Source organism: Cryptomeria japonica, chromosome 7 (assembly GCF_030272615.1).
Source record: "Cryptomeria japonica chromosome 7, Sugi_1.0, whole genome shotgun sequence".
NCBI classification, from domain to species: Eukaryota; Viridiplantae; Streptophyta; class Pinopsida; order Cupressales; family Cupressaceae; genus Cryptomeria; species Cryptomeria japonica.
In genome coordinates, this window is record NC_081411.1 from 702,054,311 (window position 1) to 702,071,451 (window position 17,141).

The following is a 17,141-nucleotide window of genomic DNA, read 5'->3' on the forward strand; positions in this document are numbered from 1 at the left end:
TGAAATATTTTAATAAGCTCTTTGTTGTATTGTTGATTATTATAATAAACTACACATGCACAAAAGATCATGTGTTCACAAATGAAATATTTTAATAAGCTTTTGATTTTGTTGTGTTGAATATTTTAATAGACAGAAATAATCATGTGTTAATGCTACACAAACACAAATGATCGTGCGATAATGCATATAGAATATTTTAATAGGCACAAATGATCATGTGTTAATGCATATAGAATATTTTAATAGACACAAATAATTATGTGTTAATGCATATAGAATATTTTAATAAACTTATTTTGTTGACTATTTATTTGGCCCCTTCCCACCATATTTTAATAAACTTATTTAGTTGGGTATTTAATTGGCCCCTCCCCACTAACTTTTATTCGTGCATATTTAACAGTGAGTTTTCCAGCTGTCAACAAAGAAACTATTCAACTTGACTCCGAAAAATTAGCGATATTGTAAAACATTCGGAAGCCAGTAGCATTCATACAGAATCACGTTGATTCTTTATACTCATTCTCTATCCCCTCCTATAAATTTCTTCTTCATTTAACAAAAAAATTCAAGTCAAGAGCTCACCAAGGTGTTTACTAAAGAAACTGGTTATACTTTTGTTTTAGTTTTGTTTCATGAAGAAATAGAGATAACTGTCTGTGTTTTCTTAGACTCTGTTGTCTTATGATCCATCTCTATGATTTTGGAATTAAAGGGAGGGTGCCAAGATGAATAGAATATTGATAATTGGAGCAACTGGGTACATTGGCAAATACATGGCGAAAGCCAGTGTTTCACTTGGGTACCCAACATTTGCTTTTGTGCGTCCTTCCACGGCAGCTCCTCATTGCTCCAAGTCACAATTACTCCAACAATTCAGAGATGATGGTATTATCATTCTTCAGGTCAGTGATTCATATTCATATTGTCGTTGATCTTATGTCCTTTAACTAGAAGGATCCATTTAACACTTCTGTTAATGGGATCAGGGATCTTTGGATGATCATAACAGCCTTGTAAATGCAATAAAGCAAGTGGATATAGTAATATCTGCAGTTGCAATTCCACAGCATTTAGATCAGCTCAATATTATAAAGGCTATCAAGGAAGCAGGAAATATAAAGGTATGTAATGGCTTCTGAATTTCTGTCTCGCATAACCAACTGTTGACTAATAATGCACCAACAGTTAAGACTAGGTGTTACAAAGCAACTCTTAGACTACAGTAGGATTTGAGTCTGAGGTCCTGTAGGTGTTTACAGTGAGAATAATTTGAGAATAATTTAATAAAAGGGAATGGCTATTCAGTTTCTAGAATGCATCAAATATCTAGAATGTACAAAAGATAATATCTAGAATGTATAAAAGATAATGATGTCTTGAAAGACTGTACATAACTGTTTCCTAATTTATGTGACAGACTCAAATAAGTTCAACTACTTATGAGTGCTTTTTATTAATATAAATGGAAAAGGACCCTAAGCCATTACATATCAGAAACATGAACCATAAAAAATAAGTACTGAGACAAAACAAATCAGAAAAACAATAAAACAGAGCAACCAACTAAGTAATATAAATCAATAAGGATGCATCTAACTTAAATCAATTTTTTGGGCTGTTTATCTAACAATATGATCTGAGAAGTGAAGATTTGTTAGTGGAAATTTCTTTTGTTCAATAAATCCCTCATTACAATCAAAATAGCCCTGACCTAAGAAGAAGAGGTGGATCAACAGAAATACAGTTAGATAACAGAAGAAACAAGAGAAGAATTCTTAACCCCACCTGTCATTGGTCAATATACTTATCGTATATATTATTTTGCACATAGCAGTATGACCCAGTTATTCGGACATTCATAACATTTAATATCTTGTTTTGGTTGAAACAGAGGTTCCTGCCATCAGAATTCGGCAATGAAGTGGACAGAATCAAGTCGTTGGCTCCCTTTCAGAGAATAAATGATGTTAGGAAGACCATTCGTAGGGCAACTGAAGAGGCAGGGATTCCATACACCTTCGTTTCTGCAAATTCTTATGCTGCTTATTTCATTGATTACTTCCTTCATCCTCGTCAGAAACCACCACCACAGGAAGTTTTTATCTATGGAAATGGTTTTACTAAAGGTATATGCACTTCCAGAACTTAAGGGTTTAGGTAGAAAGTATGGCTTCAACATCCCCTATAGTAGAAATGTATTATTATATTACCGTTTACCTGATATTTACTTAATGTTGTTGTTCAGCTGTCATGAATTTAGAAGATGACATCGCCGCTCTAAACATAATGGTAGCCAATGATCCCAGAACACTAAACAAGCTAGTGATTTACAAGCCTCCAATGAATGTCATTAGCCAGAGCGAGCTTGTTTCACTGTGGGAGGAGAAAACTGGACGGACTCTTAAAAGGGTCTATTTGCCTGAAGCTGAGATGGTGAAGCTCTCAGACAGTAAGATGAAATCATTTGATACATAATTTTTTATTATTTATTGATATTTTTTTACGCACCCACCGATGTTAAAGGGCATATCAGAGTTAGACAATTCTTTCACGCAATATCTATTTAAAGATGTTTTAATAATCTTGAACTACATAGTTAAAGATGTCTCAATAACTCTGAAATACTACCATTTCAAAAATAGTCAATATTTAAGCACAGATTATACACATTCCAAAATTTCTAATTATTGAGGATAAAATGACTGGCTATTGATACATTGACTATTAGTTATCATTTTTTTTATTTCTTTAAAATGAATAATTGAAAAGATAGATGAACAAAGCTTAAGCATATCTGAAACATGAACCATAACTGATGCTCTTCCCCACTATTTATTGATATTTATAATCTCAATTAAAGATTCTAACTCTAGTGTGTATTATTGCAGCTTTACCTGATCCAGATAACATCCCCATTACAATTTTGCACAGTATTTTTGTCAAAGGTGATCAAACCAACTACGAGGTGACAAATGAAGATGTGGAGGTTACTAAACTTTATCCTACCTATAAGTTTACAAGCATTAATGATTTTCTTGACATTTGCAAGGTAAACCCACCAGAAACAAAACTTGCATCCTTTGTATAGCAGATGTATCAATCGATGTAAACCCAAACGCTACTATAGATTACTGGGACAAGTTCTATGTCCATGGTTGGGATACAACAACTGAACAAATGAATTATTATAAGAATGAGCATGCGCTTGTACAGTGCTATATCTTGCTTTTCTCAATGGGTCTTACATTTAGTTTCCTTTTCTGCATTATTTTCTTAATATAAGCAATTGTATTTCACCCAAATACAAGCTTCGTACTGAACATCCACTAAAGTGAAAGACAACGACGTCAAACTTTTATATTGTTCACGAAAGTTAATGAAAGTAAAAACACTATTTAACTAGAGAGTCCATTAAAGATGGATGACAGTAAGACTAGTGTTGTGAATGATTCGTATTCCACTAATACTAATAATTGAGGAAATGGTCGAAATTAGAAAAAAATTGTACAAAGTTTTGAGGATAGTGTTGTCACTCATTTTTATCACTTTAATTAGTGTAGGATAATCCTCATCAATCATTAATAAAAGGTTCTGATGCTCTGCAAAAAGGATTAGAAAATCTGTTTGATGGCAACACACACAAGAGCACAAGAAACAAACGTTAGTGTTAGCAACAAAAGATTATCCTAAATAGGCATATCAAGAGAGATATTAAGCATGAAATAGAAAGCATATAAACATAAAATAAAATAGCTAATCAAGATGCTCATAGTTGCTCCTCCCTTGTTCCTCTCCTCTCCAAGTCCCAAATGAGTGTAGCTCTCAGCTTTTAGCACTAGCCATGGATGCCATATGGAGATTCAAGATAGTTGAATATGATAAGCAAATGCTATGCAAGTGTAGATAGTGATGCTATGAGAAAGCTCTATGCTAATGCCAGTATAACAACAATACTCTAATGCTTCCTCTTTTGCTTGAGGAGAAGGGTTCTATTTATAGAAGAAATGGGGAAATGAAGGGTTAAGATTGAATGGTTTAATCAAGGGCCAAGTTTGAAAGTTGGGGATCCATGTGCACAATTGGCACCAATAAAATGGTGACAAGTGTCAACATAGGATTGGGTTGAGAGAAGAGGTTGGAGGCATTAAAGGCCTAAGAAGACCTCATGGTTATCTAGAGGCTAAGGGTCAAGTCCAAATTAAGATTACCCACTGGATTAAGAGTTAATCGAAGGATAAACCTTTGTGCAAATGTTTAAGAGATAATCATGGTCAAAGCATTAATGGCCTGATGAGACCTTTGGGTTGGGTAGAGGTTGAGTCAAAACAAATGTTTTAACCATGTGGGAGGGTTTGAGGTAACCATTAATGGTTATTGGAGACTTTGGGGATTAAGTGGTTGAAGGTTGAAAGCCTTCAATGGTTATCAAAGACTTTGAGCCATTTAGTGGTTGAAGGTTGAAAGCCTTTAATGGTTATCAAAGACTTTGAGGGTTTGAGAAGTGACTTTGCTTAGGAATGTGACAAAGTTTAGAGAAGGAGTTAGGTTATTTAGAAGTGATTAGAAAATTCTAGAAGGGGTTTAGGCATGCAAGTGGATTTTGTAGGAAAATGCAAGTGGGAGAAATTTTGGTATTTTCAATTAAAATAAAATCATTTATTTCAATTAAATGGTGTAATTTGCATTTGGATAAATATTCAAATAAATATTAATTTATTTAAATGAGAAAAATGAAGATAAAGCATTAAAATGCTTGAAGACTTTGAGGGAAACCATTAAAGGCTTGAAGACTTTAAGGAAAACCATTAAAGTCTTAAGAAGACTATAGAAGGAAGCCATCAAGTTTGAAGACTTTAAAGCCATCAAGTTTGAATACTTTAAGGGAAACCATTAAAGGTTTCAAGTGGGTGAGGATAAATAGAATTTTAAATAAATAATTTATTTAAAATAGTTGTGCAACTTGCTTTTGTAGGAAAATACAAGTGGGTGGAGGATAAAGGTGATTTAAATAAATTATTTATTTAAAATAATTATGCAACTTGCTTTTATAGGAAAATACAAGTGGGTGGAGGATAAAGGTGATTTAAATAAATTATTTATTTAAAATAATTGTGCAACTTGCATTTGTAGGAAAATACAAGTGGGTAGAGGATAAAGGTGATTTAAATAAATGTTAATTTATTTAAATGTGAGAGGTGGGATTTTGGGGGATTTAAATAAATATTAATTTATTTAAATGTGAGAGAAGATTTAATTAAACAAATATGATTTATTTATTTAATTAATGGTCTGAATTTGGTTAAGTGAATTAAATCAAATAAATTGAATAATTTATTTAATTAATAGGAGAAGAGGGTTAAGATGAATTAATTAAATATTAATTTAATTAATTCATTAATTGATGGTTAAATAATCAAATAAATACTAAGTATTCATTTAATTAAGTGGACAGATTTATGTGACTACAAATTCAATAAAAAATTATATGGACTTTATAGTGTACTGTCAAAATATTATTAGAGTAGATTGGATTATCTCAGGGATATAATGTATGGATCTTAGATATTTTCACAATGCATAAATATTTAGAAATAGAAAATAAATGAGTGATCAGAAAATCAGTACAATCTTTCTAATATAGATTGCATTATTAAAGGCTCTTTTATGCCAATTGGATATGTATAACTTCAATGCAATTTTTGATATAATGAGATGTTTTGCAAATCTAAGACCAAACATTAAGGAAGGCATCTAGTCACAAATTTACTTTAACTAAAGTCAAACCATGCAATGACCAACAAATATTTAGCACACTAGATATTAAAGATATGTTGAAAGTTTTTGTAATTAATAGAATATAAACAAATCCTTCAATGGTGCTCTATATTCAAAAGTAACTTTTCATAAAGGAAAAGTACCAACATCTTTGGTGAAGTATCATTTAAGAAAATGGATACTGAAAGTTAAATCTTTGACTATGCAATGATAAGTACCATAAATATATTAATAGATGAGGTAAATGAATATATAATTATCCTCAACCTATATCTTATGGACAAAATAAAGATAAGGTAATATATTATTATATGGCATATCACAATTAAATTTTTCATAAAGTTGGTGTGAACACTCAACTTGTAAAGGGGGAATAGTAGACCCATAAGAGGGCTAAATGATAATTCCATCTTCAATTTGTCAAAAAAATTCAACATATAAATTCATATTTAGGACAAGTGACAGAGAAAAAGATGTTTAAGATGAGCATCCTTCCAATAAATCGTATTTAAAAAAAAATTCAACATATCATTATAAGAATGATGTAAAATTTGGAGAAGAGGTACATTATTGAATATATAATAAATGACACAAACATGAGATGAGGCATATTTATTAAGTAATTAAAAGAATCCAAAATAATAAATACAAATAAGTCAAGTAAAGTGATCCATAAGGTAAAAATTAAGATTATTGAACACTAAGAATGCCAAATGTTGATGGCTAGAGCACTGTGGGAAAAAAATTCAAGGGTCAAAATAGAAGGTGGGAAAATAGGATATTTCATCCTCCTTATTCAATAGTTTTTCATTCTCAGAAGTTTAATAGCAGTAAAATACATTAGAGCAAGAACTATCCATTGGAGTGAGAAAAAAGAAACTTGAAGTATCTCTAGAAAAATCTCTTCATCCAATATGTGTCATATTTCTTTCCCAAATAACATCCCAATTTTTCCATTATGGCATTCTAAAAAACCCTCTGCCAAAGAAGGCATGAACTTCTAAGCATTGGAAGGTCTTCAAGAACAGGAATGAGATTTTAAAGTCCTCCTATGATAAAAGGAATGTGGTTTACCTAAAATTGGGGAAATTTCCAAGCCTATCTCCATTGGATCATGATGTTGGGAATCCTCATAATCTCTCCTTCACCCCTTCTTTTCCAAAGAATATTCCTCTACTCCAGAAGAAAGTATTTCATAGACAATACAACTATGGTAGTAATAAAATTCAGGAGAGGAATCATTTTAGCAAGAGCCTCCAAAATGGGAATCAATACAAGATTATTGAGGGAAAAAAGAGGTAGATTCACAAGTTTCAATATTTTTCAAAGAAACAAGTTGAAGTTGGAAATTCCCAAGTTTTTCCTTACTTGGATAAAGGGAAAGCTAAGGTGGGACAAGCAGAAGAGGCGACGAGCTCACAAACAGTTAACCAGACAAAAAATGAGGATACCGTTAGAAGTTTGGAATTAATGGCCGAGGACAAAGGATGTGATATAAGTGTTGAATATCATCTTTTTTGAGTCCCTTCTCTCTTCCCAGATCGTGGATTTTTGTCAACCAGCTATAATCTGTAAGTTTCGACAATTTTCAATAAATACGAAATATCTATTTCTTTGGGTATCAAAAAATTGGACTGGTGTGTCATAGGTTTTTCTGATTGATAACGGAAATGGTTTTTTTATTTCCCTGTTTGATTCTAAGGAAAGTAGAGACTTTGTTTTTAGAACTAAATCATGGTTATATAAATGTTCTGGTCTACATATGCAAATTTGTGGCACCCCAATTTCAATCCTAATTCTGCCATTATAAAATTTATTCCAGTTTGGATACATCTTCAGAGTCTCCCCCTTGAATATAGAGAATTGAGATCATTAAGGCAATTGGAAATCTTGTGGGTATTTTCTTAAAGATTGATCTAGCTTTCTTTGATAATCTTAACCTTCAGATTAGAATTTTCTCGCTCATGGATACCTCCAAGAAATTCCCTTCCTCCTTGAAGATCAATTCAAAAAATGGTAGTTGGGTTCAACAGGCATTTTTGGAAGAACCCTTTCTAGTTTGTGATAACTGTCATCTATTTGATCATTTAACCCCCTCTTGCCCAGATTCAGGAAGTTATTCTTGCTTGGAAAAAATTTCTTCAATCCCTAAGGAAACATGTTATTCTTCATTTTGTCCTTCAATTGAGGATAGGTCGATAATCTAAAATCTATTCCCAGAGATCTCCCTTCTTAGTTCTCAAATTGATATTTATAAACCCATTCCTGGAGATTCAGAATTATAGGGGAGGAAGGAGTCTCTGACAGAGTTAGAGGAAAAGTTTCAAAGATGGTTTGAGGAACTCCAAGATAAGATTCTAGAGGAAATTGCAGATCAAGTGTTACATAAAGATCGAGTGCTAAGTAAATATTTTAGAGGTTTAGATCAGAATCTGCCTTTTCAGCTAGAAGTATCTGAAGATTCAATATGGCCTTATGGGAATATGCCTTTGCCTCAAAGGAGAAGCTGGATTTCTTTAATCCCATTTCTCAAAATAAAATGTATTGAGATTGGGTATCAAATTCCCTCTTCTCTTTTTTTTTTAGCTCTATTGAAATGGTGGAAAAATGTTTGGAGGACTCTAGTCTCAAGCTATGAGGAGATGAGATCCAAAAAGCAAGCTGATATTGTTTACAAACACTCTTATTCACAACCTAAATTGTTGGACGTCTTTGATTCTTCAGAGTCCAATAAGTCCATGGAAAGTAATGTTTGTTATCAAGAGAAGCCAATTCAGTAGTTAGGTTTGGATTTTTTGATCATTGGAAGAGACTCTTTCTTTTAGATTGGTCTAAATAAAATTGGAGAGAAGGAATTCAAAAATTGTTGGTCTTTCCAAAAAGACAAAGAAAGCTCTCATTTATTGAGGATAGAAATGAGCCTATCTCCCCAAAAATATTTTAAAACTTCTTCAAATAGTTATTTTTTTTGTTGACCAAAATGCCCCTCCTGAGAAAGTGAAATATTTTCAAAACATAGTGAATGATTCTCTGGATGGATACTATGAGATTTCTACTTCTAGTAGATATAAATGAGAAAGACCAATGGGTAGTTCTACAAAATCAAGAGAAAAGACCAGTGGGGAAAATAATTCATTATTCTCAACCATCTGAAGTCTGAAATTAGATAGAAGAAGATCAATGAGACTAATGGGGAAAAAAACATTAAAGGTTCGCAGTCAGTGCTTGTGAAGAAAGTGTCCTTGTTGCCTTTGTCGGATTCTTAGGATAAGGGTGAGTTGATTTCAGTTCTTGCAAATTCTCCAATACAGCAAAAGGGTTTGACCTTAGTGGAAATTGATTGCTAAACCTCTCTTCTAGATCTTTCTTTCCCTCAAGTCTCAGAAGTAGAGAATTTAGTGTCCCCTTCTCCTTTAACTGACAAATTAGTTGTAGCCTATGATTTCTTAGGCATTTCTGAATCACAGATAGGTGAAAGTGAAGACTCTTGGATCAAGCAAGAACAATTAATCAAAAAAAATTTAAACCTTGAGGAATCTGAAGCGGATGAGAGTGGATTATTAGAATCTGATTCTCTTCTTTTGGGAATTCCAACTGGTTAGAGAGTAAAGGATCCTCTTGGTCCTCTTTAGAATCCTTCTAGAAAACTTAAACCAGACTATGAACAATCTCCAGTATGTAGAAGAGGTAGAAAATCTTCAGTAGATCTTAGGACTATTGATGGTAAAGATAGGAGTCAACTAAAAATCACTTCCCTATGGAGCTTAGGGATGGGGAAGTCACCTTCCAGGGATTTATGAAGATTCTCTCATGGAATGTATGGGGTTTGAACTCCCTGAATAAACATTGCCCGGTGAACCAAGGGAAAATAATTACAAAGTGAAATGGTTAATTTCAATCATAATAAGCATAAAACATACAATTAAGCACCAAAGAAACCATTATACCTTCATAAGACACTCTCTTTCTCCTCAGAGTGGACGATATGATATTGTTGGTGTAAATAAATATTCAATATGGATATTATTACACTTTACTTAAGTTAACTTAGGATAATGCATCTCTTCATAGTTTGGATTTGAGACACTTACGAAAGTGTGCACATAGGGATATAGCTTGTAGGAGAAATTCCACCTTTTGTGGTCTTATTTTGTTGTTACACTCCACATTCGGTGGGTCATCCACCTCTTGTGAAATATTATATTATTTCTCCTACCTACCCCTAGTATTTCTTACCTACCCTTGTTTCTCATTGAGCTGCATGTCATGATTGTGTGCTCGTACATCCATATGGCATTGCCTATATAAGCAGGCCCATATTCATTGTATTGGTTAATCCAGTTGATAATTTGCAAACTGATGAGAATACAGTTTGTTCTTGTCATTATTTTGTCTCTCTTTTATACTTTTCATTGTTCCCTTGATCTTGGCAAAATCTCATATGGTATCAGAGCCATTGGGGCTTCAATTGATTGGTTTTTGGAGACATCTTGGAAGGATTCTATTTTTCGGATCTGAGGGACAGCATTTTTTGGAGGCATCTTAGAGAGTTTTTGACCTCACCATTGCCTCCAGGAGGTCATTTCCATAAAAATCGAGTATAAACTTGACCTATTTTGGCTAAAATCAAATTTTGGGTGTTGGAGGAATTTTTTGCCCAATTCGGGCGGTACGGTATGAAATTTTTGGATCTCAAAAAAAAAGTACCTTCTACCCAGTTAGTAGTGCACAGTCAGCGCCCAATTAGCATTTTTTTTTTTTAAATTAGACCCCTCTCTATTGAGTAGTTTGGATTTTTGGGTCAACTTTGATAACTTGCTCAATTTTGCTCCTTTTTGGGTGAATTTTCTTTTATTTGGGCTAATTTTTCGTGCTCTTCGCAATGGTGTGGTTATTTTATGGTTTTGGTGCACATATTTTTCAGAATTTTTGGATTCTCTCAGTTGTACCTATCCAATCCTCAATTTTGCAACTTCAAAGGCTTCGTTTGAGCTCATACGACCTCCTTTTTAGGTGCCATTTTTTTTTAAAGTGCATATTTTTTCGTCTACTTTCATAATATATGATCAAATTTTAGATATTTTGAGTTTAAATTTTACTTTCCGATATTGGTCTTATTTGGCCTATTTGGTACTTGTAAAATGCTTGAATCTTAGTTTAGATCTCTTGCATTATTAGTTTGAGTCTCTTTTGGCCTTATTAAGGTAGTTGTAAAGTTTAAATTAGAAGTCCACTTTGCCATTTTTTGCAAGTGTCCCATTGTACATGCACTAAGTATAAAGTGCCAAATCATCTTTTTTTTTTGGGGGGGGGGGGGGTGTTCCTTGATTGAGTGAATTTGGGGGGGTGTCTTGTGTGATTTTGCTCTTTCCTCGTGCTCTTGCATTTTTGTTGCAATGAGTCCTCATAAATTTCCACCTTTAACTCCACATAATTATGCATCATGGAAAATTAAAGTATGGAGCAAACTAATGGAAAAAGGTCTCACAGATTACATAGATGGAACAATAGCAGCACCACCTGATCCTAAGGATGATCCTAATGCTCAGTTAGAATGGCTCACTAAGAATTGTATGGCTCTTGGAACTTTGCATAAGTATATATCAGATGACCTCATCTTTCACATTGAGAAGTGTACTACAATCAAAGATGCTTGGGATATGTTTCAGAAATTGTATGGTCAAGTTGATGAAATCAGAGGTTACAAGATTGACAATGAGCTCACCAACTTGGATGCCAAGAGTTTTGATACAATCCAAGATTATGTCACCAAAGCAAATGAGCTAAGAGCAAAGCTTAAGGATTGTGGAATTGACAAAAAGGATGCTCAATTGATATTCAACTTGTTGGACAAGCTTGCACCATAATATGCATCATTTGTGTCTAGCTTCCAAACTCATCATTTGACAGTGGGGAGTTCCTATGTTATGCCTTCATTTGATGCTTTCACAAAAATGTTGATATTAGAACAATCTAAGTTGTTGAACATGGGGCTTCTCAAGTCTTCAAAGTCCAAAGCTTTGGTGGCTAATCAAGGGAGTCAAGGGAGTCAAGGCAAAGATTCCAACAAGAAGAAGAAGCACTCTAAGTCAAAGCCACAATAGGAAAAAGGACAATCATTCTCTCCATCACAAGGCAATATTTCATCCTCTTCCAAGAAGGGGACTCCACCTAAGAAGGATAAACCAACTTGTGCATATTGCAAGAAGTATGGCCATGATGAGCATTGATACCACACCAAGCAAGTTGATGAGTTGACAAATCTTCTTAAGAAAAACAACATCAACTTACCATCTACCTACACAAAGAAGGATTCATCTCCTTCCTCTTCCTCATTGTCTAAGGGAAAAGGGCAAGCATTTGTGGCTAGAACAGGTTCTTCATAGCAATGGATACTTGACTCGGGTGCCTCGTATCACATGGGTTCTACAAAGGAGTAGTTTTCTTCATTGGAGCCATCTAAGGTACCTCACATTTACATAGGTGATAATACATAAGTAGAGGTTGAAGGGAAAGGTTCAGCTGACATGGATGATGGAACATTTGAGAATGTTCGTTATGTTCCTAACTTGTCTACCAACCTTCTCTCTATCTACAAAATCACACTATGGGAATGGGAAAAAGGTTGAGTTTACACCTAATTCAGTTGTGGTAAAGGAACTTGATGATGATGCCTTGGTAGCAGTGGGACAATTTAATGACAACTCAAGGCTTTATTCATTCTCCCACTTTGTACCAAGTTCTCCTTCTAGAGCCTTGCTTACTCATTCAAATTCAAAAATTAAGCTATGGCATGAGCGGTTTAGTCACCTCCACTACCGCTATCTTTAGCAGCTCAGCACTAAAGACATGGTCACATGTCCACCTCGAATCAATTTTTCAGAGGGTGTATGTTCAAGTTGTTCCATGGGAAAGCATCCTGAGGAGAAGTTTGATAAGGGGAAAGCTTTGAGAGCTTTGGAAGTTCTTCAACTTGTTCACAATGATGTAGCAAGTCCATTTCCAGCACTTTCATTTAGCAAGACCCGCTATGTCCTCACCCAATTCATTCAATACACCACTATGTGTGATTCTCCATGTAAAAGTCAATACAAAGTTTTAGAACCCTTTGCAAATGACCCTGAATTCTCTTTTATAGGAACAAGGGAGCAACAACAACTTCAGATCGATTTGCAACATATAAAGACTCAACATCAAAATCAAGTACTGTGAGATTTTGCCAAGATCAAGAGGCAATGGAAAGCACAAATAATAGAGACAAAATATATGATAGGAATAAACTGTATTCTATCAAGATGAAAAATACTGATCAACTGGATCATCAATCATTCAATGCTTATCTATAAAAACAATGTAGATGAGCCTACTTATATAGGCAAGGCTAGGGATATGTGAGCACACAAACATGACATGTGGCTCAATAAGAAACAAGGGTAGGTAGGAAATAGGTGTGGGTAGGTAGGAGAAATAATATAATATTCCACATGAGGTGGATCACCCACTGAATGTGGAGTGTAACAACAAGATAAGTCCACAAAAGGTGTAAATTCTCCTACACAAACTATCCCATTGTGGCACAAACACCCAAGTGTCTCATACCCAAACTACTATGAAATGCATTTCCTAAGTAAACTTAAGTAAGGTGTAATAATATCCAAGATGAATAATTATTTACACCACCCCCCCTTAAGTGCAACTTAGGGGAATGCACTTAAGTCTACAATGCAACTAAGTAATGCAAGATGGGTCCCAGCTACTAGGCCATGTTAGGTACCCATGTACAAATGCAAATGCATGCAAACCAAGGCAATAAAATCTCTCACAAAGTGGGGAAAGAGAGAAAAACCCAATGGGAAAAAACCCTCCCCCAAAAGAGAGATGATGAAAGCACACAATGCTCTCAATGATGAATGAGAAGAACAAAAGATGTCCCCCCCATAAGAGAGAAGAAGAGACCATGAAGTCCTCCCTCAATATCGAATCTCCTGCAAAGATGATCCAATGATGATGACCAAAAGACCTCCCCATAAGGAAGAAAGAGAGCCTATGCTGCACCAAAAATGTCAAAGTGTGACAAAACTAGGTACCAAGTCGATGACGATGAATCACTCACTGCAACAAAATAAAGATCAGGCATGGAGAAAACCTGCTTTGAGCATCATCTGGATACTCATAAATGGCAGAAATATTGGTACAATCCAAGTCTCACGAGAGCCATACACAAATGTGTACAATCTAAGTCTCAACTGGAGCCATGCACCAAGTCTCACAAGATATTCCTAATCTATGTGTGGGTAAGTGCACCAAGATGGTGAACAAAAAAGTGGCCACATGCAAAAAAAAACCAAAATTTTGCATAACCTATGCATGTTCTAGAAATTCAAAAATGTGCTAGGCTTGGTAACACCAAGTCTAGCCAAAAACAATTAAAAAAACAAAAAAGTTCTTCAAAACCTGTACGGTTTTGAGGAACATTATATTTTATAGTAAAAAATCAAAAGTTCCTCAAAACTCGTACTGGTTTTGAGGAACATTATATTTTATAATAAAAAATCAAAAGTTCCTCAAAACCCATACTAGTTTTGAGGAACATTATATTTTATAATAAAAAATGAAAAGTTCCTCAAAACTTGTACGGGTTTTGAGGAACATTATTATTTTTAGAAACCCGCGGGTTATGCAAAACTATAAGTTTTTGTCTTAGTTTTGCATAACCCGTACGGGTTATATAGAACTAGGAACCAAATAGGAAGAGGAGAGAGAGAGAGAGAGTGTAGGGGGAGGGGGTAAGAGAGAGGATAGGGGATAGGAAGAGAGGGAGAGAATAGGATAAGGAGAGAGAGAGAGAGAGAGTAGGGGATATGAAGAGAGGAAGAGAATAGGATAAGGAGAGAGAGAGAGAGAGAGAGAGAGAGAGAGAGAGAGAGAGATTGGGAAAAGGAGAGGGGGAGAGGGAGATTCGGAAAAGCAGAGGGGGAGAGGGAGAGAGAGGGAGATTAGGAAAAGGAGGGAGGGAGAGAGAGAGAGAGAGAGAGAGTAGGATAAAGAGAGGGGGGTGGAGGGAGAGAGGGAGATTGCAAAAAGGAGAGGGGGAGAGGGAGAGAAAGGGAAATTGGGAGAGAGAGAGAGAGAGAGAGAGAGAGAGAGAGAGAGAGAGGGAGAGAGAGTAGGATAAGGAGAGGGGGATGGAGGGAGAGGGAGAGAGAGGGGGAGAGGGAGATTGAGAAAATGAGAGGGGGAGAGGGAGAGGGAGAGGGAGAGGGAGAGAGAGAGATTAGAAAAAGCAGAGGGGGAGAGGGAGAGAGAGGGAGATTGGGAAAAGAAGAGAGAGAGAGAGAGAGAGAGAGAGAGAGAGAGAGAGAGAGAGAGAGAGGGGGGGGGGGGTGCAATGGAGGGAGAGGGAGAGAGGGAGATTAGGAAAAGGAGAGGGCAAGGGGGAGAGGGAGAGAGAGGGATATTGGGAAAAGGAGAGAGTGAGAGGGAGAGAAAGCGAATTTGAGAGGGAGATTGGGAAAAGGGGAGACTAAGAGGGAGAGAGAGGGAGATTGGGAAAAGGAGAGGGGGGAGAGGGAGAGAAAGGGAAATTGGGAAAATGAGAGAGAGAGAGAGAGAGAGAGATTAGGAAAAGAAGAGGGGAAGAGGGATATTGGGAAAAGGAGAGAGGGAGAGGGAGAGAGAGGGAGATTGGGGAAAAGGAGAGGGGGAGAGGGAGAGAAAGGGAAATTGGGAGAGAGAGAGAGAGAGAGAGAGAGAGAGGGGGGGGGGGATGGAGGGAGAGGGAAAGAGGGAGATTAGGAAAAGGAGAGGGGGAGAGGGAGATTGGGAAAAGGGAGAGAGGGAGAGGGAGAGAAATGGAAATTGGGAGAGAGAGAGAGAGAGAGAGAGAGAGAGAGAGAGAGAGAGAGAGAGAGATTAGGATAAGGAGAGGAGGAGGGAGGGAGATTGGGAAAAGGAGATGGGGAGAGGGAGAGAGAGTTAGAGATAGAGAGAGAAGGGGGGAGAGAGAGAGAGAGAGAGAGAGAGAGAGAGAGAGAGAGAGAGGGATGGAGGGAGAGGGAGAGGGAGAGAGAGGGGGAGAGGGAGATTGGGAAAAGGAGAGGGGAAGAGGGTGAAGGAGAGGGAGAGAGAGAGAGAGAGAGAGAGAGAGAGAGAGAGAGAGAGAGAGAGAGAGAGAGAGAGAGGAGAGAGAGAGAGAGAGAGAATAGGATAAGGAAAGGGGGATGGAGGGAGAGGGAGAGAGAGGGGTGAGAGGGAGAGGGAGAGGGAGAGGGAGATTGGAAAAAGGAGAGAGGGAGAGGGAAAGGGAGATTAGAAAAAGCAGAGGGGGAGAGGGAGAGAGAGAGAGAGGGGGGGGGGATGCGATGGAGGGAGAGGAAGAGAGGGGGGTGAGATGGAGGGAGATTAGGAAAAGGAGAGGGGGAGAGGGGAGAGAGAGGGATATTGGGAAAAGGAGAGAGTGAGAGGGAGAGAAAGGGAGATTGAGAGGGAGATTGGGAAAAGGAGAGAGTGAGAGGGAGAGAGAGGGAGATTGGGAAAGGAGAGGGGGAGAGGGAGAGAAAGGGAAATTGGGAAAATGAGAGAGAGAGAGAGAGATTAGGAAAAGGAGAGGGGGAGAGGGATATTGGGAAAAGGAGAGAGAGAGAGAGAGAGAGAAGAGAGAGAGAGAGAGAGAGAGAGAGAGAGAGAGAGAGTAGGATACGGAGAGGGGGATGGAGGGAGAGGGAGAGGGAGAGAGAGGGGCAGAGGGGGATTGGGAAAAGGAGAGGGGGAGAGGGAGAGGAGAGGGAGATTGGGAAATGGAAAGGGAGAGAGGGGAGAGAAAGGTAAATTGGGAAAAGGAGAGAGAGAGAGAGAGAGAGAGAGAGAGAGAGAGAGAATAGGATAAGGAGAGGGGGATGTAGGGAGAGGGAGAGGGAGAGAGAGGGAGATTAGGAAAAGAAGAGGGAGAGAGAGAGAGAGAGAGAGAGAGAATAGAATAAGGAGAGAGAGAGAGAGTACGATAAGGAGAGAGAGAGTAGGATAAGGAGAGTGTTAGGGTTCCCACAGATACTGAGAGGGGGGGGTGAATCAGTAGCTGACCGGTAATGAAATTTTCTTAAAACTGAATATGTAGAACATAAAGTAACAATATACCGGTATGCAAGAATTAATGTAAATAACAGAATCAAGAACATCCACATGAAAAGAACACCATAACACAAGATGTTTCACGAGGAAACCCGGTGTGGGAAAAACCTCAATGGGATTTGTGACCCACAATATTCACTTACTGGCCAATAGGAGAATATTACTTACAATAGGGGCCCTGCACATGCAAGAAGGCCAACTGCCTAGAGCTCACTGCTCAATAAGAAGTCACA

The 17,141-nt window shown here is 36.8% G+C and overlaps 1 protein-coding gene across 1 annotated transcript; it reads left to right on the forward strand.

Moving 5' to 3' along the window:
• The first annotated feature begins 341 nt into the window (after nt 1–341).
• On the forward strand, nt 342–3,241 carry LOC131046077 (isoeugenol synthase 1). The gene is made up of 5 exons (XM_057979734.2): nt 342–908; nt 993–1,127; nt 1,898–2,132; nt 2,252–2,455; nt 2,895–3,241. Exons 1-5 carry the CDS (start codon nt 732–734, stop codon nt 3,092–3,094), a joined length of 951 nt encoding a protein of 316 aa, XP_057835717.2. The 5' UTR covers nt 342–731; the 3' UTR covers nt 3,095–3,241.
• Nucleotides 3,242–17,141: the final 13,900 nt, after the last annotated feature.

What these genes read in the sequence shown, in the direction of transcription:
- LOC131046077 (XM_057979734.2), top strand. Translation starts at nt 732, where the DNA reads ATGAATAGAATATTGATAATTGGAGCAACTGGGTACATTGGCAAATAC. An exon ending in ATGGTATTATCATTCTTCAG is followed by an intron (nt 909 to 992) that starts GTCAGTGATTCA and finishes TAATGGGATCAG; the next exon opens with GGATCTTTGGATGATCATAA. An exon ending in GATGGTGAAGCTCTCAGACA is followed by an intron (nt 2,456 to 2,894) that starts GTAAGATGAAAT and finishes GTATTATTGCAG; the next exon opens with CTTTACCTGATCCAGATAAC.